General features: G+C 46.5%; 1 protein-coding gene across 6 annotated transcripts in view; it reads left to right on the top strand.

Moving 5' to 3' along the window:
- The window catches only part of GALM (galactose mutarotase), a 56,161-nt gene that overhangs the window by 29,196 nt on the left and 3,185 nt on the right, over window positions 1–23,780 (top strand). For 3 of the 6 annotated variants that reach the window (XM_084829147.1, XM_084829145.1, XM_084829148.1), the window contains 6 exons: window positions 4,361–4,571; window positions 16,627–16,781; window positions 18,682–18,888; window positions 20,236–20,317; window positions 21,877–22,018; window positions 23,487–23,661. In XM_084829147.1, the coding sequence (XP_084685273.1) occupies window positions 4,382–4,571; window positions 16,627–16,781; window positions 18,682–18,888; window positions 20,236–20,317; window positions 21,877–22,018; window positions 23,487–23,661 (951 nt within the window). In that variant the 5' untranslated portion in view covers window positions 4,361–4,381. Of the gene's footprint in view, window positions 1–2,178; window positions 2,216–2,417; window positions 2,534–4,360; window positions 4,572–16,626; window positions 16,782–18,681; window positions 18,889–20,235; window positions 20,318–21,876; window positions 22,019–23,486; window positions 23,662–23,780 lie in introns of those variants that run through there. The other 3 variants (XM_084829143.1, XM_084829146.1, XM_084829149.1) reach the window with 3 other exon arrangements.

The raw sequence follows: 23,780 nt of genomic DNA, 5'->3' as shown, positions 1-23,780 counted from the left end.
TTGGGGATGAGGTTATTACACAGATAAATGTTGTACTGGAACAGTCTTTAATATTCACTGATGTACACACTCTTTTAGATTATTTACCTGCTTCATGGAAATTAACAAATGGTCAGCATAAATGGATTCTCTGCCCCCTTTTGACAGCTAAAAGACTAATATTACAACATTGGAAGGATAAACGCTCACCTCCTATAGTGCAATGGACGGAGGATCTAACAATGCTTTCAACATTTGAACAGATGAAATATAGATGCCACCTTCAAATGGATACTTATTTGGATATTTTCTCTGCTTTTGTTGAAGCCTATATATAATTGCTTCCTTCCTTTTTATGTAGTTGGCCACCCATCCCCAAACTCTCCCTCTGTTGTCATATACCCCACAAATAAATTCGTCACCTTCCTGCTATGAAGATCCATCTTGCCAGAGTTCAGACTCAGTTGGTTAACTGTCTCTCACTATGCCAAGATGTTTGAGCTTACTCTGTTTGTGATGTCATGCATAACATCAGAATGTCCATGCCTGCAGTCAGCGGAGGCTGTCTCCATGCCAACAGCTGTGGCCAGTACACTTCTGCAACCAGATAACCGTCAGCCTGTCTATCCAATGCATTTTATGTTTATTTTTTCTCTCATAACCTCAGCCTGATGAAGAGTTGGGTGTAACCTGACAGCTGGCTTCTAGCGTTTTTAAAACTAGTTGATCCATTGTATCTTTAGGAATTAATCCTAATCTATTGTGCTTTGCCATTAACCCCTGCCATGAATAAATAAATCCGTAAAACATTACCCTCCCATCTTTTTCTAGCATTTTAAAAATGTAGAATATTTTGACATCGTTTTGAAATGTTCAGTTAACATTCCAGGAAAAATGACGAACGACACCAAGTTTGGCAGTGACTGACAGGTAGACTGATTATTGGTCAGCTAGCTGGAATGAGCCACTGAGTATGTGTGACCCGAACTGGACGTCCCACTGGGATTGGGTTGGAACTGGAGCGAGAAGCTGGGGTAGTTACACAGGAAGGTCAACTGGGGACAGAGTCTTTTGCAAGCCAGGGCTGAATTGAGGAGAGGAGCGGGAGCAAAGGGGAAGCAGGCACCAGGGCAGGCAAGTAGATAAGGAAGCTGGTAGATTCCAGCAGATAAGGAAGCTGGCAGTGCTGCAGCGAGAAAACTTAGACCCTGGACTTAATAGTCTTACAGTGGTCAGGCAGGCAGGGTTTAGATGGCCATATGTATTTGTGCAGTGGTGAAGCACACAATTAACATTTCTGTCCTCCACCACTGCCATTCTAAGCTTTGCAACTACTTTTGCATTTCTGGTATGTTAGAGCAAAAATAAATCCCCTGTTTACCAACCCTGAGAAGAAAGAGAGAAAGACTCAGAACACACGTGTAGTTTTGCACTTGAAACTCACTTAAATCACAGCATCATCACGACTGCAGGAATAAAATGGAGATTGCTTCTGCTGCATTGATGCTCACTCAACATATTTACTTGGGAAGAAACACAATTTTGTTATAGAAAGGGATAATATATTTTTAAGGAGGAACAGACAGGCTGACATGAAGAAATAGTAGAAGCAAGGGTGGGGAGCCATGTGAGCAAAGCCAGAGGTTGACTGTTGTCCAGGCCCAGGGAATTCTCTACGTCCCCCATGCGGGAATTCTCTGAGAACCCCCAACCCCCTTCCCCCATCCCAGAAATCAATTTGTCAGAGGCACTGTTGTCATTTTATAGATGTGGGGGAAAATCTCATTGTGACTCAGGCTTGGAGTTATCTTTCCTGGAATGAATGAATTAGGAATTATTCAGCCCTGCTGGCGTCCAGACTACAAATTCAGTGCTTGTTTTAATCACTAAACAAAACGTTATGTTCTGAAAGAGATCTCTCTCTGACCCTTCACATGAATGAACTTTGTAAATTAATTGTCTGCTTTTGCCTTTAAAAAAAAAATCATAGCATAGAGCCCAAGTCTACATTCGTCAAGGGTGAAGAGTCTCACCCCTCACCTCCTCCCCGCCCTAATTTCAATTTCCGGGGGAAACACTGCTCCTGTCCTGCCCCATCATGTGTAGACCTGGCCTCAGTCGAAGTGAAAGGCCCTGACAGAACTACAAGTTCCAGCATGCAATTCTCCAGTAATATCGCGATACTGTCTGCTAGTCTCTATACTTCCTTGTGTCTCGCTGTACTTACATCCACTGAGTGAGTTCCAGACTCGTAAACGAATTGCCTGTAAACAAACGCAGTCCTATTTGCTAAGTTACTAAGGAGCAAGTACACTGAATGCAGCGGAGCTTGCTTCCGAGTGAACAAAATAGGATCGGGCTGAAATTATATCATTTGCAAAGAGGGCTTGACTGGCCTTTTCTGTTGGGTCCGCACTTCGATGGAAGCAAGCCCCGTTGAATTCAGCGGGACGGACTTCCGGGTAAACATGAATAAGTTTGGGCCGCACAAGTATCCTGTGTGCATATTTGTCTCTGAAGTAGGTCTCATGGAATTTAAGGGGCTTGCTCCCAAGTAAGTGCAAAGGGTTACAACTGTAGACTGCAGTGTTGTGCACATGTGAAGAAGTCCCGTTGTGTTCAGGAGCCTTGCTTCTGAGTTAAATGTGCATGGGTTGTTGTTGTTCAGTCGTGTCCGACTCTTCGTGACCCCATGGACCATAGCACGCCAGGCCTTCCTGTCCTGCGCTCTCTCCCGGAGCGTGCTCAAGTCCATATTCATTGCATCAGTGTTGCTATCTAGCCATCTCATCCTCTGCCGTCCCCTTCTCCTTTTGCCTTCAGTCTTTCCCAGCATCAGGGTCTTTTCCAGAGAGTTTTCTCTTCGCATTAGGTGGCCAAAATATTTGAGCTTCAGCTTCACTATCTGTCCTTCCAATGAGCGCTCAGGGTTGATTTTCTTTAGGATGGACTGATTTGACCTCCTTGCAGTCCAGGGGACGAGTCTTCTCCAGCACCACAGTTCGAAAGCATCAATTCTTTGGCGCTCAGCCTTCCTTAAAGTCCAGCTCTCACAGCCATACATTACTACTGGGAAAACCATAGCTTTGATTATACGGACCTTTGTCGGCAAGGTGATGTCTCTGCTTCTTACTACGCTGTCTAGGTTTGCCATAGCTTTCCTCCCAAGGAGCAAGCGTCTTTTAATTTCATGGCTACAGTCACCGTCTGCAGTAATCTTGGAGCCCAAGAAAATAAAATCTGTCACTGCTGCCATTTCTTCCCCTTCCATATGCCAGGAAGTGATGGGGCCAGATGCCATCATCTTAGTTTTTTTAATGTTGAGTTTCAAACCAGCTTTGCACTCTCCTCTTTCACCCTCAACAAGAGGCTCTTTAGATCCTCTTCGCTTTCTGCCATTAGGGTGGTATCATCTGCATATCTGAGGTTGTTGATAATTCTCCCGGCAATCTTAATTCCGACCTATGATTCATCCAACCCGGCGTTTCTCATGATGTACTCTGCATATAAGTTAAATAAGCGGGGCGACAATATGCAGCCTTGTCGTACTCCTTTCCCAATTTTGAACCACTCGGTCGTTCCATGTCTGGTTCTTACTGTTGCTTCTTGACCCTCGTACAGGTTTCTCAGGAGACAGGTGAGGTGATCTGGTACCCCCATCTCTTTCAGAATTTGCCACAGTTTGTTGGGATCCACACAATCAAAGGCTTTAGCGTAGTCAATGAAGCAGAAATAGACGTTTTTCTGGAATTCTCTTGCTTTCTCCATGATCCAGCAAAAGTTGGCGATTTGATCTCTAGTTCTTCTGCCTCTTCGGAACCCAGCTTGTACTTCCGGTAGTTCTCGGTTCGCATACTGCTGAAGCCTAGCTTGTAGGATTTTGAGCATCACCTTGCTGGCATGTGAAATGAGCGTAACTGTACGGTAGTTTGAACACTCTTTGGCATTGCCCTTCTTTGGAACTGGAATTTTGTGAACTGACCTTTTCCAGTCTTGTGGCCACTGTTGAGTGTTCCAAATGTGTTGGCATATTGAGTGCAGCACTTTAACAGCATCATCTTGTAGGATTTTCAGTAGCTCAGCTGGAATACTGTCATCTCCACTAGATTTGTTGTTAGTAATGCTTCCTAAGGCCCACTTGACTTCACTCTCTAGGATGTCCGGCTCAAGTTCAGTGAGCACACTATCATGGCTATAATGTGCATGAGACTGGGCTGCAAATGCCAACAAAAATGAGGCAAGTTTTAGCTCCGAATCATTGCTCACCCATCAGCTGATGGGCAGGTGTCATGTGATTCTGATTGTTGCCAAAGTCCCTTTTTCTTGTTGTTGCCTGGATACTTCTTTATCTGACTGTTGCGGTATCTCCCTTATTTTGCAGAGTTAGTTTTTGGGGGAAGCAATGACAGAAGTGAAGAGAGAGAACTTCGGGGAATGGCCCCTTGGTGGAGGGACTGTGGAAAAATTCCTGCTCAAATCTGACACAGTTAAAGTGGAAATCATATCCTTAGGCTGCATAATTACCGCCTTGGAGACTAAAGGCAGGGATGGAAAGTTCTCGGACATTGTTCTGGGCTTTGACCATTTGGAAGGTAGGTTTAAATTAACGTTTTGAAGGGTATATTACACAGAGTAACACTGTGGTACAATCTGTTCTCAATGCTATCTCTAATTTGCTTTGTTGAAATGTGTATGCTGTTGTTGTTGTTAAGCACTTCCACATTGCAGAGTATTAAAGCTTTATCTCCTGGGCGTAAAGCCAGAACCAATTTTCAGAGATGTAGCTTAGCTGTCGGGCGTAATAACATAAGTAATGTTTTTCATTCACCTAGATGTGCATCGCAGCGTTCCATATGTGGGAAAAGTCCCCTTGGAAACAGCGAGACTTACAGCCTGATTCAATGTTTGTTAATTCAGGAGTAAGTCCTACTGAGTTTAATGGATGTTGTTGCCAAGTAAGTGTATGCGTAGGGTTGCAGCCTTAGGGCTAAGTATACATTAGATGCAAACACATATATCTTTGACAGGAAGAAGCAGTTTTGTAAGGGGCGACTGAAAGCAGAGAAGCAGCTGGAAGAGGAGTGTGGACCACTGTTTCCTTACTGCAAATCCCTTGCAGCTTTCCCCCTTAAAAAATGTGCATCATTACATCTACAGGAAATATGCAAGTATATTTCCAGCTTGGGCAGAGGGCATGAATTCTAGATACCTGTCATCTTCACCAACGTGGACTATTATATTTAAAGGCTTACAGTATGTGTAATCCCAAACATGCCTCCTCAGAATTAAGTCCCATTGAGCTCAGTGGAGCTTACTCCCAGGTATGTGTATGTAGGATTGCAGCCTTCAGTTCTCACAAAGTGGAAGATGGGGTGGTAAACTTGTGTCTGGACTGTGCCACTTCAGGCTGCTGCTCCATGCATGCTTGAATGCTGCTCTGTACCTAAATAAATCTCTGCACATAGAAAACTAGAAGACAGGCAGATGGAATGTACCCTAGCAGTCTTCTTATCATGGTAGTTTTCTATGTGCATGGATCTTTTGGGATGGAGAAGCATTCGATCATGTGAGTCACCTGGTTGAGGCTGGTGGCTCCAATGTCAGCGGGGCAGTGAATTCACTCCGGGTTCAGTCAGAACCAGTCAGAACTCTAAAGGAGCTATCCAATGTGCAAATAGCTCCTTTAGAGTTCTGACTGGTTTTGACTGAAACCTGGAACGGATTCACCGCCCCACTGACATTGGAGCTACCAGCCTCCACTGGAGATACCCATCGATGGTCTGAAGTGGTACATCTCAGAGGCTTACTGTCTCTCCTGGCCACTGAAATAATCCTGGCTGCGTCCTGTCAGCCACACAGATGTCTGTAGAGGGGGTGCCTGCATGTGTATAGTTGTATGCAGCCCTTGGCAAATATTCTGCTGAACCTGGAGTTGTTGCGGGTGGTGCCAGCAGGCATGCATGATCCCGTTCTTCCTCCATGGAGGGAAATGCATAAAGTTGACTCTGCTCTTTGTGAGCACTAGGCTTGACTCAAATTTGTAATGGAGGGGTGGGTAACTTGTGGCTCTCTAGATGTTTTGGCTTACAACTCCCATAATCCCTCACCGTTAGCTATGCTGGTTAGGGCTAATGGGAGTTGTAGGCCAAAACATGTGGAGGGCAACCAGTTGCCCGCCTCTTTTGTAATGGGTGTGAAACGTGGCTCTCTCAGGCTTCCTTGGTTCCCACTGCATTGAATGGGGATTGAGAGGTCAGTGTTTCACAGGCATCCCAGCTGCCATTGTTTTAATCTCACAGTGAGCTGAGCACTTTTACGTGATGGAGTTTGTGGAAGGAACTAATAAGGGGCTGAAGCAACTCCTCTACAAGGAGAGGTTACAATGGCTGGGACTGTTGAGCTTAGAATAAAAGCCAATACGCGGAGACATGATAGGGATGTACAAAATTAAGCTTGGTGTGGAGAAAGTGGACAGGGAAACGTTTTTCTTCTTCTCCCAAAATAGTAGAACCCAGGGGTGTCCCATGAAGCTGATTGGTGGAAGATTCAGGACAGAAAAAAGGAAGTACCTCTTCACACAGCACACAGTTAAACTATGTAATTCACTACCACAAGATGTAGTGATGGCCACCAATTTGGATGGCTTTAAAAGGGGATTAGAGAAATTCATGGAGAAGGCTATCAGTAGCTACTAGTCAAAATGGCTATATATTAATAGCATTATAGCTACAGTGTGCTTCTGTGTACCAATTGCTGGGGAACATAAACAGGAGGAAGCTATTGTACTTATGTCCTAGTTGTGTGTTTCCCACGGGCACCTGGTTGGCCATTGTGTGAATAGAATGCAAGACTAGATAGTCCTTTGGTCTGATCCAGCATGGCTCTTCTTATGTTCTTAAGTACCGGAGAAGCTCTAAGGAGGTGCTGTACGTGACCAGCCCAAAGAACAGTGTGTGTGTTCAACTGGAGGTAGGCCCATTGGGGCATTGCAACATTTCTCCAGTGTGTGAAACACAGGATTGTGGTTCAGTCTATAATCAGAGTGCTAGACACCAGCATTCTTAGATGTTCTCATGTGCTGAGTTTAGCATTTTTGACTTAAAGCATTTGAAGTGGGTGGTACTGTGGTTTTTTCATCCTTCGTCTCAGTAACGCTATTGAAGCTGTGGTCAGATTCTTCCTCTTAGCTTCTCTACTACTTCCACATAGGGCTTTTGTATACTGAATAGAGGTTCAGACTTCCCCAACCTGGTGCCCTCTGTAGGTGTTAGACTGCAACAACAGAGGGATAACAAAGACTGAATCTCAATTGCAACCTTCTCCAACCTAGCAGCCCCCCCCCCCCCCGAGAGGTTTTGGCCTGCAATTCCCATTCTAACACCTCTGGGGGTTACCAGGTTGGGGAAGGCTGCAATAGAGATTCAGACTTTGTTATCCCTGGGTTGTTGTTCTGAGGCAGCCACCTTTTCGTGAATGTGGAATTCTGTTCACAAATCGCCACAGCCCAGTTCACGCATATACATGTAGGCATGGTGCTGACAGGAGCGCCCTAGCTGCCTCTTACAGTCCCCTCCAATAGCCAACTCAAAACACAGATGAAAAGGATTCTTTTCAAGGCTTTATTCCTTTTACAATTTAATGACTCTTTCAGATGCTAATCACTAACGACTAAGCCAGGAACTGCACTGGGGTAGTTAGCAGAGTAGCCTAAGCTCCAGGTAAGGCAGTTGGTCCCCGTTCGAAGGAGAAGGGCGGGAAGATTCTGAACTTATGGGCTATGGAGAGGTCCTCCCTTTTACCCTTGGGTCCTCGGGACGCAACCATGGTTTTAGCACCGAGCGAGCAGAGCGCCTCCTCTCGGCGCCCTCCATCTGGCGCCGCTCCCTGTGTCTGCGCCGAGCGTCCAGCAAGGCCCCATCCCCCACTCTCTCGCTGCCAGGGTCACTATCTTTCTCAGGAATGCAGGCAGGAGGAATCTCTCCCTGCCGCTGTGCCTGTGAGAGATGAGCGAGCTCCTCTCCCATGGGTTGCTGCTCTTCCTCAGAATCAGAACTGCTCTGGGGCTCTATGGGCTCAGTTTCCACCCTGACAGTTACCTTGTTTCAGATGCAAATGTGAGGAGGCAAGTTAATGCCAGTAACCCAAAGCCCATTCACTGGAGCTGCCAGAACCAGAACGCTTTTGATCTGTGCAGTAAGCTGCCAGAGCTACAGTTTGGATGGAGCATTTCCCTAGCTGTTAAAGGAAGTGATTCTGGAGTGATTCCACCCACCAAAGCTGGCCATTGGCTTTCAGCAAAAGGAAGGGTTTCCTTTTCAGGCTAGAACTTTGCCTCGATAACCATCGACTTTGTTGGCTCTTGATTTGTTCTGGCTCCCAGCTCCGACCCTGGGGCTCGGCTCCCAACTTCCTCTTGATGGCTACATATAGCTCAACTCTCCTACCTATCCAGCAGGCATGGCCCAAGACATTTTGCTGCCTGAGCCAAAGGACAGGATGTCCCTTCTCTCCAAATTTCACATGTAGAAGCTTACTTTGACACTGGTAACAGGACAGCATCCTCCACTGCACCTTGAGGGCAGCAGTGTAGCTGTTTATTTATTTAATATGTTTATATACTGCTTACCATATTTTTAAAAAATATCTAAGCTTATGGGGTGCAGAGCAGGCTGTGTGGCACACGCAGCTCTTCCCTCCAAGGTTTTGCCACTGCTCTGTGCCCCCCAGTATCTGCTGCCTGAAATGGCTGCCTTGCTCTGCCTATTGGGAGGGCCAGCCCTGCTATCCAGCACCAGTCAGGAGAAGCACTGTTCCATGTGGAAAGAATTTGTGTGATACAGGGTTGCCATGGGCAAATCACTATCCATTAGCACAAGAGTGGGCAACTTGTAGGCCAAAACATCTGGAAGGCCACAACTCCCCAAATGACTCGGCATTGGCTATGCTAGCTAGGGCTGATGGGAGTGGAGGGCCACAAATTGCCCACCCCGCCTTAGCCTAATCTTCCTTAACAGGGTTGTTGTGAAGATAAAAACACTCCTATGATTTCCATGGAGGAAATGCCACTAACTTCCTTCAACCTCTGAGTGTCATTGTAAGCTAGTAAATCAGAGGTTGCAGTGAATTCTGGGGTCATCATTACCTCAGGCTGACTGACTGCATAATAATCCGGTTCCCCTAGCATGGAATAAGAAGACAAATCTGTCAATAAACTTCCAGATGGAACAGTAGAAACATCAGAGGGAGAAGAGTGTTTAATGTCTTTCAGTTGTTCCGTTTTTCAGGCTGTAATTCCTACACACCCAGCAGATGTGTGTGGTTACCAATCATTACTTCTCATGTTCTTCCTCAGAAGTCAGACCATCCTAGAGCCCAGTGAAGGCTGTTACATAAAACTGATTCGCTGCTCTTGACTGCTTTTGAGATTAAGCCCGTGGAAAGGGGGATATTGAAGTAAACACTGATCACCTCTCCTTCAACAACTGTTCCTTTGTAGCACCCCCATTTTCCACTGGAGGAGAAAAGCAGTTTCCTTCTTTCACAACAATTGCAGTGAGAAGCAGTTTCCTTCTTTCACAATGATTGCACTTAATAGAGAAGAAAACCCCCATTTGGATCATTTTACAGAGAGGCAATCCCTCTGAGATCAGGTTATAACACTCCAATATGAACTTAGTGCTGAACTGTACTGGTTGCTCTTCTGGCGATCATTCAAGCACTATTAATTTATAATGAGGACACAAAAGGCCATTTTCAAAGAGAAGCTCCCCAGTGTCTTCCATCTGTGCCGTACTTGTAACTGTGATGCCAGCCTTGTATGAAGCTATCTTTCTTGGTAATTTTTGTATCCAGCTTTTTGATATTGTCTCACAAAATGGCTTGCAACAGAAATGGTGAAAAAGAAATCCTCAGAACACCTGTTCACACTACAGTGTAAACAAAAGGAATTAATGTTTTCCGTTTTATTTTTAGTTACATTTCTGTCCCACCCTTTCTCCAAGGAGATGGTGTACATGACTCTCACCGCACCCACCCACCCACCCACACTTTTTAATCCACACAGTAACATTTTTGAGCTAGGTGAAGCTGAGATATAGTGACATGGCCGTGCTTACCTAATGAGCCGAGTGGGTATTTGAACCTGGGTCTCCCTGTTCCTGGTCTGACACTCTAACACAGGGGTGGCCAACCTTTTTGGGCCATGGGCACATTTGGCAATTGGATAAATTGTCCTGGGCACCACCACAAAATGGCTGCCATGGGAGGCATGGCAAAAGATAAGTAATGTGCCCAAAAGACTAAGGTCAAGGAAGAGCTGGGGTTTGAGTCCCAACACATTAAAAACCCTAAATCATAGAATCATAGAATAGTAGGGTTGAAAGGGGCCTACAAGATCATTGAGTCCAACCCCCTGCTCAGTGCAGGAATCCCAAGTCAGAGCATCCCTGACAGATGGCTGTCCATCCTCATCTTGAATGCCTCCAGTGTGGGAGAGCCCACTACCTCCCTAGGTAATTGGTTCCATTGGCGTATTGCTCTAACAGTCAGGAAGTTTCACCTGATATTCAGCCGGAATCTGGCTTCCTGTAACTTGAGCCCATTCTTCCGTTTCCTGCAATCTGGGATGATCAAGAAGAGATCCTGGCCTTCCTCTCTGTGACAACCTTTCAAGTACTTGAAGAGCGCTATCGTATCTCCCCTCAGTCTTCTCTTCTCAAGGCTAAACATGCCCAGTTGTTTCAGCCTCTCTTCATAGGGCTTTGTTTCCAGGCCCCTGATCATCTTTGTTGCCCTCCTCTGAACCCTCTCCAGTTTGTCTGTATCCTTCTTAAAGTGTGGTGCTCAGAACTGGACACAGTACTCCAGATGAGGCCTAACCAGTGCTGAGTAGAGAGGAACAAGTACTTCCTGGGATTTGGAAGTTATGCTTCTATTAATGCAGTTCAAAATAGCATTTGCCTTTTTTGCAGCCACATCACATTGTTGGCTCATATTCAGCTTGTGATCGACAACCATTCCATGATCCTTCTTGCTTGTAGTGTTGTTGAGCCACGTATCCCCCATCTTGTAACTGTGCCTTTGGTTTCTTTTTCCTAGGTGCAGAACTTGGCATTTATGCCTATTAAATGTCATTCTGTTGTTTTCTGCCCAGTGCTCCAGTCTATCAAGATCCCTTTGAATTTTGTTTCTGTCTTCCAAAGTATTAGCTATCCTGCCCAATTTTGTGTCATCTGCAAATTTGATTAGCATTCCCTGCACCACCTCCTCCAAGTCATTAATACAAATGTTGAAGAGCACTGGGCCCAGGACTGAGCCCTGCGGTACCCCACTCGTTACCTCTCCCCAGCTTGAGAAGGTCCCATTGATAAGCACTCTTTGAGTCCGATTCTGTAGCCAACTGTGGATCCACTGGATTGTTGTTTCATCTAGCCCACTTTGAGCTAGTTTGCTCATCAGGATATCATGGGGCACTTTGTGGAAAGCTTTGCTGAAGTCGAGGTATATTATGACCACAGCATTCCCATAGTACAAAAGGGAGGTTACCTGATCATAAAATGAGATCAGATTCATCTGGCAGGATTTCTTCTTGACAAATCCATGTTGGCTTCGAGCAATCACTGCATTGTTTTCAAAGTGCTTACAGATGGATTGCTTTATCATCTGCTCCAGAATTTTCCCAGGGATTGATGTCAGACTGAATGGTCTGTAGTTCCCAGGTTCCTCCTTTTTACCCTTTTTGAAGATAGGGACAACATTAGCCCTCCTCCAATCATCTGGCACTTCACCTGTCCTCCATGATTTCTCAAAGATATTAGACAGCGGTTTTGAGAGTTCTTCTGCCAGTTCCTTTATTACTCTAGGGTGCAGTTCATCTAGTCCTGGAGATATGAACTCATTGAAAGTAATTAGGTGTTCCTTGACCATATGCCTATCGCTCTCAAGCTGCAATCCTGCCCCTTCAGCCTGTACTTTGCCTTTGCCAGGGGGGGTCATAGACCCTCTTTTAGGAGAAGACTGAGCCAAAGTAGGAATTGAGCACTTGTCTTTTCTTTGTCATCTGTTATCATTTTGCCATCCTTATTTAATAGCTGAACCACCATTTCTTTCCCCTGTCTTTTCCTATGCACGTAGCTGAAGGAAGCTTTTTTGTTGCTTTTAGCATCCCTCGCTAACCTCAGCTCGTTCTCAGCTTTAGCCTTCCTGACGCCATCCCTGCAATTCTGTGCTACCTGCCTGTACTCTTCCTTTGTCACTTGGCCTTCTCTCCACTTCCTATATGTGTACTTTGAACCCTCCGTTTCAATTAGCAAGAGTAACCTAACCAATCTTAGCTGCTGGTATATAGATGTGTTAATTTTAAGAAGTGGGGAATGTAGTACACTTTGACGGGCACCAAGTAAGTTGTCTGGGGGCACATTAGTGCCCCTGGGCAACATGTTGTCTCCCCCTGTTTTATTTATTTATTTATTTATTTATTTATTTATTTATTAAATTTATTAATCGCCCATCTGACTGGTCACCCAGCCACTCTGGGCGATGTACAACCCACCATAAACAATTGAAAACAATAAAATTTTACCATAATTTTTTTTTAAAAAAAATACCCTAACCCACCCCAAATGCCTGCCTGAACAACCACGTTTTTAATGCACAACGGAAGCTCATTAAAGAGGGGGCATGACGGAGTTCCCTAGGGAGGGAGTTCCACAGAGTGGGGGCCACCACAGAGAAGGCCCTCTCCCTCGTCCCCACCAGTCTAGCTGTCCTGGCTGATGGGACAGAGAGAAGGCCATCCGAGGCTGATCTTGTTAAGCGGCCTGTCTGGTGTTGCTGGAGGTGCTCCTTAAGATAGGCTGGGCCGGAACCATATAGGGTTTTAAAGGTCAAAACCAACACCTTGAATTTGGCCCGGAAAACAACTGGTAACCAGTGCAACTCCTTCAGCACTGGAGTGATGTGATCTCGCCGGCGGCTGCCTTTAATCAGGCGAGCCGCCGCGTTCTGTACCAGCTGCAGTTTCCGAACCGTCTTCAAGGGTAACCCCACGTAGAGCGCATTACAGTAATCTAAACGAGAGGAGACCAGGGCATGTACTACCGATGGGAGCAGATGGTCGGGAAGGTAGGGGCGCAGCCGCCGTATCAGATGGAGTTGATACAGCGCTGTCCGGCTCACAGCTGACACCTGAGCCTCCATGGACAGCTGGGAGTCCAAAATGACCCCCAGGCTGCGGACCTGGTCTTTCAAGGGTAGCTGTACCCCATTCAACACCAGGTCAACATCCCCCAGCCTCCTCTTGTCTCCCACCAAAAGTACCTCGGTCTTGTCAGGGTTGAGCTTCAGCTTATTCCTCCCCATCCAGCCACTCACCGTCTCCAGACATTTGGACAGGGATTCTACGGCCAACCTTGGTGAAGATTTGAATGAGAGGTAGAGCTGAGTGTCATCCGCATATTGATGACACTGCACCCCAAACCTCCTGATGATAGCCCCCAGTGGCTTCACATAGATGTTAAATAGCATCGGGGAGAGGATGGAACCCTGTGGCACCCCACAAGTAAGTGGCCACGGGTCCGAAACCTCCTCTCCCAGTGCTACCCTCTGGTACCTGCCAGAGAGGAAGGACTGCAACCACCGCAATACAGTGTTTCCAATGCCCAACCCCTCCAGGCGGTCCAGGAGGATACCGTGGTCAACGGTATCAAAAGCCGCTGAGAGGTCGAGGAGAACAAGGAAGGAGCATTCACCCCTATCCAGAGCCCTCCTCATATCATCCACCAAGGCGACCAAGGCCGTTTCTGTCCCATGCCCAGGCCTGAAGCCCGACTGAAATGGGTCTAGATAATCAGTTTCTTCCAAGTGTGCCTTCAACTGCACCGCCACCACCCGCTCAATCACCTTGCCCAAAAATGGCAGATTTGAGACTGGGCGAAAGTTGTTCAGAACTTGAGGATCCAAGGAGGGCTTCTTTAAGAGCGGTCTTATCACTGCCTCCTTGAGGGCTGATGGCATCACTCCCTCCTCAAGGGAGGCGTTCACCACCGCCTTGATCCCCTCACCCAGTCTCTCTCTGCAGCTCATAATGAGCCAAGATGGGCAAGGATCAAGTAAGCAGGTGGTTGGCCTTACAGATGAAAGCACCTTGTCCACTTCATCAGGAGGAAGAAGCTGGAACCGATCCCACAAAACCGGTTTGCCACAGGCCGCCTCTTGCTCACTAACTGTATCCACAGTGTGCAGAGTAACACACCTAATCTGATCAATTTTATCTGCAAAGTGCCTTGCCAAAGCCTCACAGGAGGCCTTAGAATGCTCCAGTGGTTCCAGAGCCACAGGACCGACCAGGCTCCGGACCACTTGGAACAGCCTCCTGGGGCAGCACTCTGCAGACGCGATGGAGGCAGCATAATATTCCTTTTTTGCTGCCTTCACCGCCACGTGATAGGCTGAAGATATAGCTCTAGCCCGTGTCTGATCGTCTTTGGAGCGAGACTTCCGCCACCGGCGCTCTAGCCGTCTCACCTCCTGTTTCAGAGCTCGTAACCGCGGATTGAACCATGGTGCAGTCCGAGCCCTGTTCAGGGGGAGAGGGCGTTTCGGAGCCACCCGATCTAATGCCCCAGTGATTGCGGCATTCCAGCCACCCACCAGGGTCTCGACCGAGTGGCCGTTGGCATGCCCCAGAGAATCCCCAAGCGCGTTCAGGAATCCATTTGGATCCATAAGACGCCTGGGGCGGACCATTTTAATGGGTCCTCCACCCCTGCGGAGGGGTTGTGGAACCGAGAAGTCCAACATCACCAGATAGTGATCTGACCATGACAAGGGGGTGGTGGATATACCCCCGACTTCCAGATCACTCCCCGCTTCTCCAGAAACAAACACAAGGTCTAGTGCATGACCGGCTACATGGGTGGGCCCAGTTAGAATATGGTGCAGCTCCCAGGAGGCCATGGTCTCCATGAAGTCCCGAGGTGCTCCTGTGAGGATGGCCTCCGAATGTACGTTGAAGTCCCCCAACACCAATAAGTTAGGGGACTGTACACGCACATCAGAGACCACCTCAAGCACCTCGGCCAGGGAGTCAGTCGTGCAGCGGAGTGGACGGTACACGAGCAGAATCCCCAGCCTGCCCTTTGGGCCCAACCTCCAGTACATGCACTCGGCAACCTTGGTCTCCCGGAGAGGGAGTCTGGTGAAGACCAAGGACTCTCCGTAGATAACAGCCACTCCCCCTCCCCGATCCCCAGCCCTCGGCTGCTGTGCATACAAAAATCCAGCTGGACACATGGCTGCAAGGGTTGGAGCAGCAGCCTCAGCCAGCCAGGTCTCCGTAATACATGCCAGGTCTGCACCCTCATCCAGGATCATGTCATGGATGAGGGAGGTTTTCTGGGTAACAGACCTGGCATTGCAGAGCAGCAAACGAAGGCCAGAAGATGGGGTCACGCCTCCCCCAGCCATCCTTTGGCTCTGGACAGGCCCGGAGCAGGGGACAGATACTACACATCTCTCCCTTGTTCCCCTTAGCTGGCATGGCCTGCCCCTAGTGCTCCGCCAGCGCCTGCCGCCCAGCCTCGGTATGTTCTGGCCCCCAACACTCCCCCCACTGCCTCCATCAGGTGGACACATGCCCCCTCGCTCCCGCCTATCAGGCAGGCTACCCACCCCTAAAAACACAACAACCCCCCCCCAACAAAATAAAACAAACAAACAAAACAATTAAAATCCCCTTAAAAATGCCAGGCAGGAGTCCACAGGGAAGGCCTGGTGGCGGTGGTAGCAGCGACGGCGGCAGCAGCAGGCCCAGCGGCTGCAAGCACGCCTCTTCCCCGGTGGTGGTGGTGGCTTCTCCTGCAGGCCCTGGCTCTCCCAGGCCACCTCAGCCAGCCAGCTTATGTAGCCCCTCCAGGGAGGGGCAGGTGGAGCAGCACAGCTGGCTCGGTACCTGGGGGCCTGGTCCTGCAGGGACTGGCGGTCTGCCAGGCAGAAGTCCACAAGGAAGGCCTGGTGGTGGTGGCAGCGGCGGCGGCAGCAGGCCCAGCGGCGGCAGCAGCAGGCCCAGCGGCGGCAAGCACGCCTTAACCACTACACCACACTGTGACAAAGTCCACAGACCTATAGGCTTCCAATTCTGGTTAATTTCAATGGAGAGAGGAGCAGATCTTTCGACACAGCACTTTGCAGACATGACTCTCTATTGCCTCCACTGAAATGAATGGAAGCCCTTGTCACCGAGTACGCATGTAACGTGAATTGTTGATAAGAAGTCATTGTATTTCGTAGGAGTGCTATTCCTAATTATTTCTGGATGCTACTGTAAGTGTTTTGCAACAGATGTGATTAGTTCTGTGTGTGTTGTGAGATAACTGTGAGTAATGGAATGTATTCTTGAAAATAGAAAAAGGTTGCCACACCCCCACATAGAAGAGTCTGGGACCACACAAATGCCCTTTCTTTCATAAGGGGTTGCTGGATCAGGGTTTATTGGGTGACTTGTGGCTAGGTAGAGGTACAGTCAGTATTCCTTTCATTCTGTATTCCTTTTTTAAAAAACCCACATCTAGCTAGCTTCACACTCTGAAGTTTTGAAATGTAAATGACTTTGTCGGTATATTCTCTCTCCACCTCCCCTTTTTTTATCAGGGTACATCAACAAGCACCCCTATTTTGGAGCTGTTGTTGGACGGGTTGCTAATAGAATTGCGAAAGGGAAATTTGTGGTGGAAGGACAGGAGTACCAGTTGGCCATCAACAATGGACCCAACAGTTTGCATGGAGGAATAAAAGGTTTTGACAAGGTGCTCAAACACAGATATCAAAGAAACAAAGATATCAGTGCTTATTTATTTTCTTCACTGTGTGGTACCATATTCAAGCAAGCTCTGTCTAAGTCAGTTCGTTGTAATGACATCAGGTCTTCATAAGACTCAGATTTTGCTTAGTGACTTAATATTTCTACCAGGTTGACCTGGTTCACACATAACGCTAACCCATGATTTATTTAACCCATGATTTGTTGCCCTAACCAGGGTTTGTCTGGCAGAGGTTTGTTTTCTCAAACCCTGGTTGGTTGGTTGCCTCCTCCTTTACCTTCTCCTTTGCAGTAGGTTCATACATAATGACAACCCAGGGGGGTGGTTCTTCTGACTGGATAGATGATGTTCATCCTGTTCTGGATGGGGTTGCACTCCTTCTAAAAGAGCAGGTTTGTAGCTTATGTTTCTCCTGGAGCCATCTTTGTCACTTGAGGCTCAGATGGCCTCAGTGACATGGAGTGCCTTCTACCAGCTTTGATTGGTGGCCCACCTGTGTCCCTATCTGGACAGGGATAATTTGGCTTCAGTAGACTATGCTCTGGTAACGTCCAAGTCAGATTATTGCAGCATGAGGCTGCCCTTGAAGACTATTCAGAAGCTGTAGCTTATGCAAAATGCACCAGCCAGATTAATAACAGGGATCAGAAGGTCTGAGCATGTAACACCAATTCTGGCCTGCTTGCATTGGCTGCCTGTATGCCTCCAAGCCCAGTTCTAGGTGCTGATTTTAACCTATAAAGCCTTACATGGCTCGAGAGTGCAAATACCTGATGGAGCGCCTCTCCCATCATGAACCTACCTGGACACTATGATCAACATCTGAGGCCTTCCTCCAAGTGCCTCCTCTGAGGGAGTCTCAGAAGGTGGCAACAAGGAAAAAAGCCTTGTCAGTGGTGGCCCTCTAATTATGGCATCAACATTGTCATTGTTCCGGCACTGGGTTAAGACTGGCCTCTACTCCCAGGCATTAGACAACATGTGATGGGACATTTATGTCAGTTGTTTTTATCAGATCTATTATCTTACTGTAACTGTTTTTAGCTGTTTCAAATTGTTTTAAATTTTGTATATTAAAGATTTCATTTTTACTATCTTGTATTAGTGGTTGTAATCTTTGTGAATCACCCAGAGAGCTTCGGTTATTGGGCAGTATATAAATGAAAATAACAACAACAATGGACAACTCAGGGTTCCCAACCTAACAACAAACCATTGGTTCTCTTTTTGGGATGTCTGCAGTTAACAAGGCATGGTTTGTTAGCATGGCTGGGTTCACACGTCACAACCCAGAATTTGACAATACATGGGCTAAATAAAGCGTGGGTTAGTGTTATGTACACACCAGGTCATTGTATCCAATGTTGTGTGAGTAGAAGGCAGTTTGCACAACCAATCTTTCCCTTCCCCTCTTCCCCCAACAGCCCCCTATAACCCCTAAAAATCTTCTCCAAGGTTGGCGGCGGGAGGGTGGGGGAACCTACCAAACAGTGTGGACTGTTGCTGTATGGAATAGCAATCATAGGGCAAGAAATGGCCTGAAATTGGGTGAAAACCTGTACGTTGAGACCCTGGGCTAGTTCACACAGAATGCCAAAGCATAGTTTGGTGTTACAAGAACAAGTTTTGTGCCCTGTTTCCTGGTTGCTTGTGTAATAATGGTAGCCTGGTTGGAACTCTGTACCTACTTCAGGGCTCCATGAACCTGTATTACACACAGTTCTGGAACAAGTTGAAAGGCTAGATGATTTCATAAAGCTCTAGACATTTCTAGTCCTCACTGTCACAGAGAAAACCTGCCCCACCCTTAAAAAAAGGTACATCACAAATCTAGCCAATGAGGAATTTTTTTTAAAAAAAGCTTGTTAATGAAATTGTATTGCAGGTTATCTGGGCCCCTGAAGTGTTGCCAGATGGTGTATGTTTTTTCAGAGTAAGTCCTGATCTTGAAGAGGGATACCCTGGTGAGCTGAAAGTGTGGGTGACATATATTCTCAAGGATGGAGAGCTAATGATAAATTACCGAGCCCAAAGCAGTAAGACCACGCCAGTCAATCTGACAAACCATGCATACTTCAATCTTGCCGGTCAGGTAAGAGATTCCCTGAAGCGCCATTGTCAGTGAGCAATGGTGACAAAGTTGACTTTGTCTGTCTGTCTGTCTTTCTTTCCATCAACAGCTAAAGCTCCTGTCTGTGTAGTGACTGTTTCTCATCTTAACTGCTGCAACCCCTTCACTACGGTCCAAGTTGATCAAACTTCTGTAAATAAGGGAACGTGGAGCTTTCTACTGAACAGCGACAAAGTTTGCATTCTTTCTCAGTCTGAAATGGAGACAAAGTTGACTTTCTTCCTTTCTTTTTGCCAAAGACCTTGACTGCTGTAACCCCCCCCCCACTACTGTCCAGGTTGATCTTATTTCTGTAAATATCGTGGAGCAAGGCCTCAATCTACTGAATCTCAATCTACTCCTTAAATTGTATGGAACCCAGCCATTTTGGCTTTGAAACATCTTGAATTGGGCCCTGAAGTAAACTGGAAGGCTCTGAGACCTGTTCTTATTAGCTGGGGCACTGAAATCTGCACAAGTGGAAACTTCTAAAATGGTTAAGATGTGAACTGAAGTGTCTGAGTTGTCTTGAAGGGCAGCCTCACAGAGTATAGGACAGCAATCAGGAGATTTCCAGTACATGGATGATGGTAGCAAAATTCATAGCAGAAAGGTTCACTCAAACCCCCTTGCACACTGATAGAATGCATGAGGGGATTGCTTGTCTTGTGAAAGTGCCCTTTACGTGCAAATACTTACTCCATGAGTGGGGATCCTGGACCAATCAGGTTTCCCCTTGTGTGGAAGGACTCTACATATGTAGGCCCTTTCACACAGCTGTTGAATGGAGCATGTTGGCAGTGCGGGGATGCAGTTATATAGCACAGCCCCACAATTCCCTCACAGATTGAGAGTTCCTATCTGGATCATTCTGTTTCTAAAGCCTGGGGAAGTCTTCAGCAACCTAAGTGTCCTCAAGACGTTGTGGACTACAATTCCCATCAACCTCACCCAGCACAGCCAAAAGATAAGGGATGAGATTTGTAGGCCAAAACATCTGGAGGGCACCTCACTGAGGAAGGCTGGTCCGGATGCGTGACAGTTTCTTTTGAGTGCGAAAGGCCTGTTTCCAACAAATCTTGCTTTCTGGGAAACAGCAGGCAGGGTGGGTGGGGCACATCTTTAGAATTTATGTTGGCGGTAGACAAGGGGAGGTCATGTTCTTCATGCCTTGTGAGTCTGGATGAGAGCTGCGATTTTGGGTTCTCTTGACATAACATTTTCTTTTTTAAGCATAGAGATACACACAACTCTGTTTATAACAAAGGCAATACAAAATTCTGTCTCTGCATGTCTGGTATTACAGAAGTTTCTGTTTCCATATTTCAGGGGTCACCCAATATCTATGATCATGAATTTACCATAAAAGCAGATTCTTACCTGCCGGTGGATGAAAGTCAGATCCCCACAGGTTGGCTAATTTAAGATGAATGCTTTTGAAGCTAGGGATGTGTTCTAGTGAGCTACTGTAACCAACTGTATAGAATTGGGCTCAGTGTAGGGTTCTAGTCCTGAATTCAAGTCACAGCCTAGCCAGGTTGCAACTCTAAAGTTGGAATAATATTGCCATAAAAACACAGGATAATGTTTGAGGCTAAATAAATTGTGGCAAATGCAAGCCTTGTAGCAAGCACCTTAAAGATCATACTTAAGAGTAGACCCACTGAAATCAATTTGCCTTAAGTTAGTTATGACTAATTGAAGTCCCATTGATTTTAATGGGTCTACTCCAAGTCTGACTACATGTAGATGCAACCCTAACAAATTTATGATGGCATATGCGTTCAGAAACTGTGTTATGTCCCTTGACCCTGTGCTCTTGGAATTTAACATTCAAGTATGAAAAAAAATATGTTATGTTAGGCAGCAGAACAAAGTTTTAAGGAATCAGTAATGTATTATTACATTACATTATGGGGCCACGGTGGCTTAGTGGTTAAGATGCTGAACTGCAGACTGGAAGGTCGGCAGGTCAGCAGTTCGAGACCCGAGTGCTGCATGACGGAGTGAGCTCCTGTCTTCAGTCCCAGCTTCTGCCAACCTAGCAGTTCGAAAGCAAGAAATTGCAAGTAGACAAATAGGTACCGCCTCGGCGGGAATGGTAACAGCGTTCCGTGCACCTCGGTGTTCAGTCATGCTGGCCACATGACCACGGAAGCATCTTCGGACAGCGCTGGCTCTTCGGCTTAGAAACGGGGATGAGCACCGCACCCTAGAGTCGGACATGACTGGTTGGGGACACCTTTTACCTTAATGTATTATTATATGTTTGGCCTACCAGGTACTAGCCAGTTTTCCTTTTCAAAGTAAATTTGATAAACAATAGTTTCCCCTCATTGCCTCTCAATTGGCTACTCCTGGGCTTTAGTGCTCAGAATGGCCAGGACTGTTCTCTGATACGGAATCTGTGAAACCTGTTTTGAAGTAATGTTTTGAAGGAGGGGTAAACCACAGTAGAAAATGTATTGGAGACTTGCTCCTGGAACCACACTGAATGCGGGAATCTGCCTTATGAGAAGTCCAGCTATCCCAGCCTTCCTCAATCCAGTGCCTCCAGCTGAGTTGGACTTCAACTCCCATAATTCCCATAGCTAGCCATGCAGGCTAGGTGCCAGGCTGGGGAAGGCTGATATATCCCGGTATTGTCTATTTGAGTGGCCATAGCTCTATAAGGTCTCAGGCAGAGATCTTTTCCCAGCTCTGCTACCAAAGGTCCTTTAATTGGACATTCTGCCAGTTCTAGGTGCCTACCTCCCTACTGAGGGGTACCTGTGGTTTGGAGATCCCACAATAAATTGATAAGTGCTTGGGTTTTTTGCTATATTCGTCTCTTTTGTGGAATTAGCTCTTTCCAGATGTCCATTTTGGTTCCATCACCTCCACTTAAAAATTGCCATAAAGGAAGCTTGCAGTATATGTAGTTTCCTTCACCTCTTTCTCTATTTTTGTTTGTTGTCATCTCCCCATCAGGAAAAGTCACTTCAGTGCAGGACACAGCCTTTGATCTGAGAAGGCCAGTGGAGCTTGGAAGACACCTGCAGGAGTTTCAGCTCAGTGGGTTTGACCACAACTTTTGTCTGACACAAAGCAAAGAAACACGCTTCGGTGCAAGGTACACATTTAGATTGATGTTTCTTTACTACATACAGCAGCGGTGAGAAAGCCATTATAACAGCATATTGGCTCATGCTCTTCCTAATCCTCCGACTGATTTATTGAAAAGTATTTATATACCACGGTTCATAAAATGTATCACGATGGTTAAAAGTGACATTAAAGTCAGACAAAAAAAAGCAAAATGGTCCTAACACACATTAACTATGGTTTGCAAAGGCCAAGTGGAATAACTTTACCTGTCTGTAGAAAGCCAGCAGGGAGAGGTGATATGAACCTCCCTTGGGAGTTCAACAGCACTGGGGCTGCTACAGAAAAGGCCCTGCTCCTGGTGGAGACTAAAGTTAGCCTCCTTCTAGAATGAAATCTGGAGCAGGGTCTCCTCATAGGACCTTAAGTGCTAGGGAGCCTTAGACAAGAGGTGATGCTCCCCGAGACCCAAGCCATTTAGGGCTTCTTTTGTGGAGATGGGGAATTTATTGTTAACTACAATGCTGCTGAAGTATATCTTACAGCCTTGTGTTCCCTCCTGTTATGTTGAATAAGGCACAATGGACAGCTGAACTGTTTGAATGTTCCTTTTAGTATGTATGGGGATGTGACTCCCTATGTATTTATCACATTTATATCCCACCTTTTCCTCCAAGGAGCTCAAGGCAGAGTACATGGCTTTCCTCTCCATTTTATCCTCATAACAAGCCTGTAAGGTAGGTTTAGCTGACAGTCAGTGACTGGCCAGAAGTCATCCAGTGAGCTTCATGGCCGAGCAAGAACTTGAACCCAGCTGTACCAAGTCCCCTATCTGGAGCCACTAACTGTTGGATGTGACCAGAATTTTGTGGTCTCTTGGACTCATCTGTCCCATCTGAAGCATTAAAGTTATTGTGGATAGGCAACTAATGCTACAATCCCGTATTCATTTACCTGGAAGTAAGGCCCATTAAGTTCAGTGGGACTTATTTCCGAGTAGACACATGTAGGATTGCACTGCAAGAGGAAAATACAGAGACACAGGCAGGTGAAGAAGGAGCTGCTCCAACTGGACTCCCCCACCCCACCTACCATCAACAGCTCTGTAGGAAGGATTCTAGGAGAAGGAATGAGGATAACACTGGACTCTCCCTACTCCCAGTGCCATCTTCCACCAACTGCCAGGTGGGAAGTATCCCAATTTTTTCAAAAGACATTCAATAGTTTGTGATTTTATTATTTTTATTACTTGTAAGCTACATTGGCAAGATTTGTATCTTGAAAGGCAGCATATTATTTAAATAAATTAGGGTGTGATTGAATGGCTTCTCTTTGACTTAGCAGGGGTCCTTCCTTGCACCAAATTTCTCAATTGCCCTGCATCTATCAAGAACCATCTCCTTCCACAACTGGATGCAGAGTTCCAAAGGCCTTCCTCTTTTTTTCAAGTCTGCAGTTTTTTGGACATTTAATTAACAGATACTTTCTTTTTACAGAGCTTACCATCCCCCTAGTGGCAGGATGATTGAAGTTTACACAATCCAGCCTGGGATTCAGTTTTACACTGGGAATTTCTTAGATGGCACTCTAAAAGGCAAAGGAAGCCATGTATATCCCAAGCATTCTGGCTTCTGTCTTGAAACGCAGAACTGGCCAAATGCAGTGAATCAGGTACATTCTGTCTTTTAATTATATACAAGCATGGGGCTGTACAGAATAGAAGCTGCATAAAACTGCCTTGGGGCCTAACCTCTATAGGCCCCAAGGCCTTTGCCATTGATTCATTTCCC

Source organism: Heloderma suspectum, chromosome 1, assembly GCF_057233095.1.
Source record: "Heloderma suspectum isolate Gila_16-S chromosome 1, 16-S_ref, whole genome shotgun sequence".
Taxonomy (NCBI): domain Eukaryota; kingdom Metazoa; phylum Chordata; class Lepidosauria; order Squamata; family Helodermatidae; genus Heloderma; species Heloderma suspectum.
Note: the sequence above shows the minus strand (reverse complement) of the source record. Positions and strands in the feature narration are given on the sequence as shown.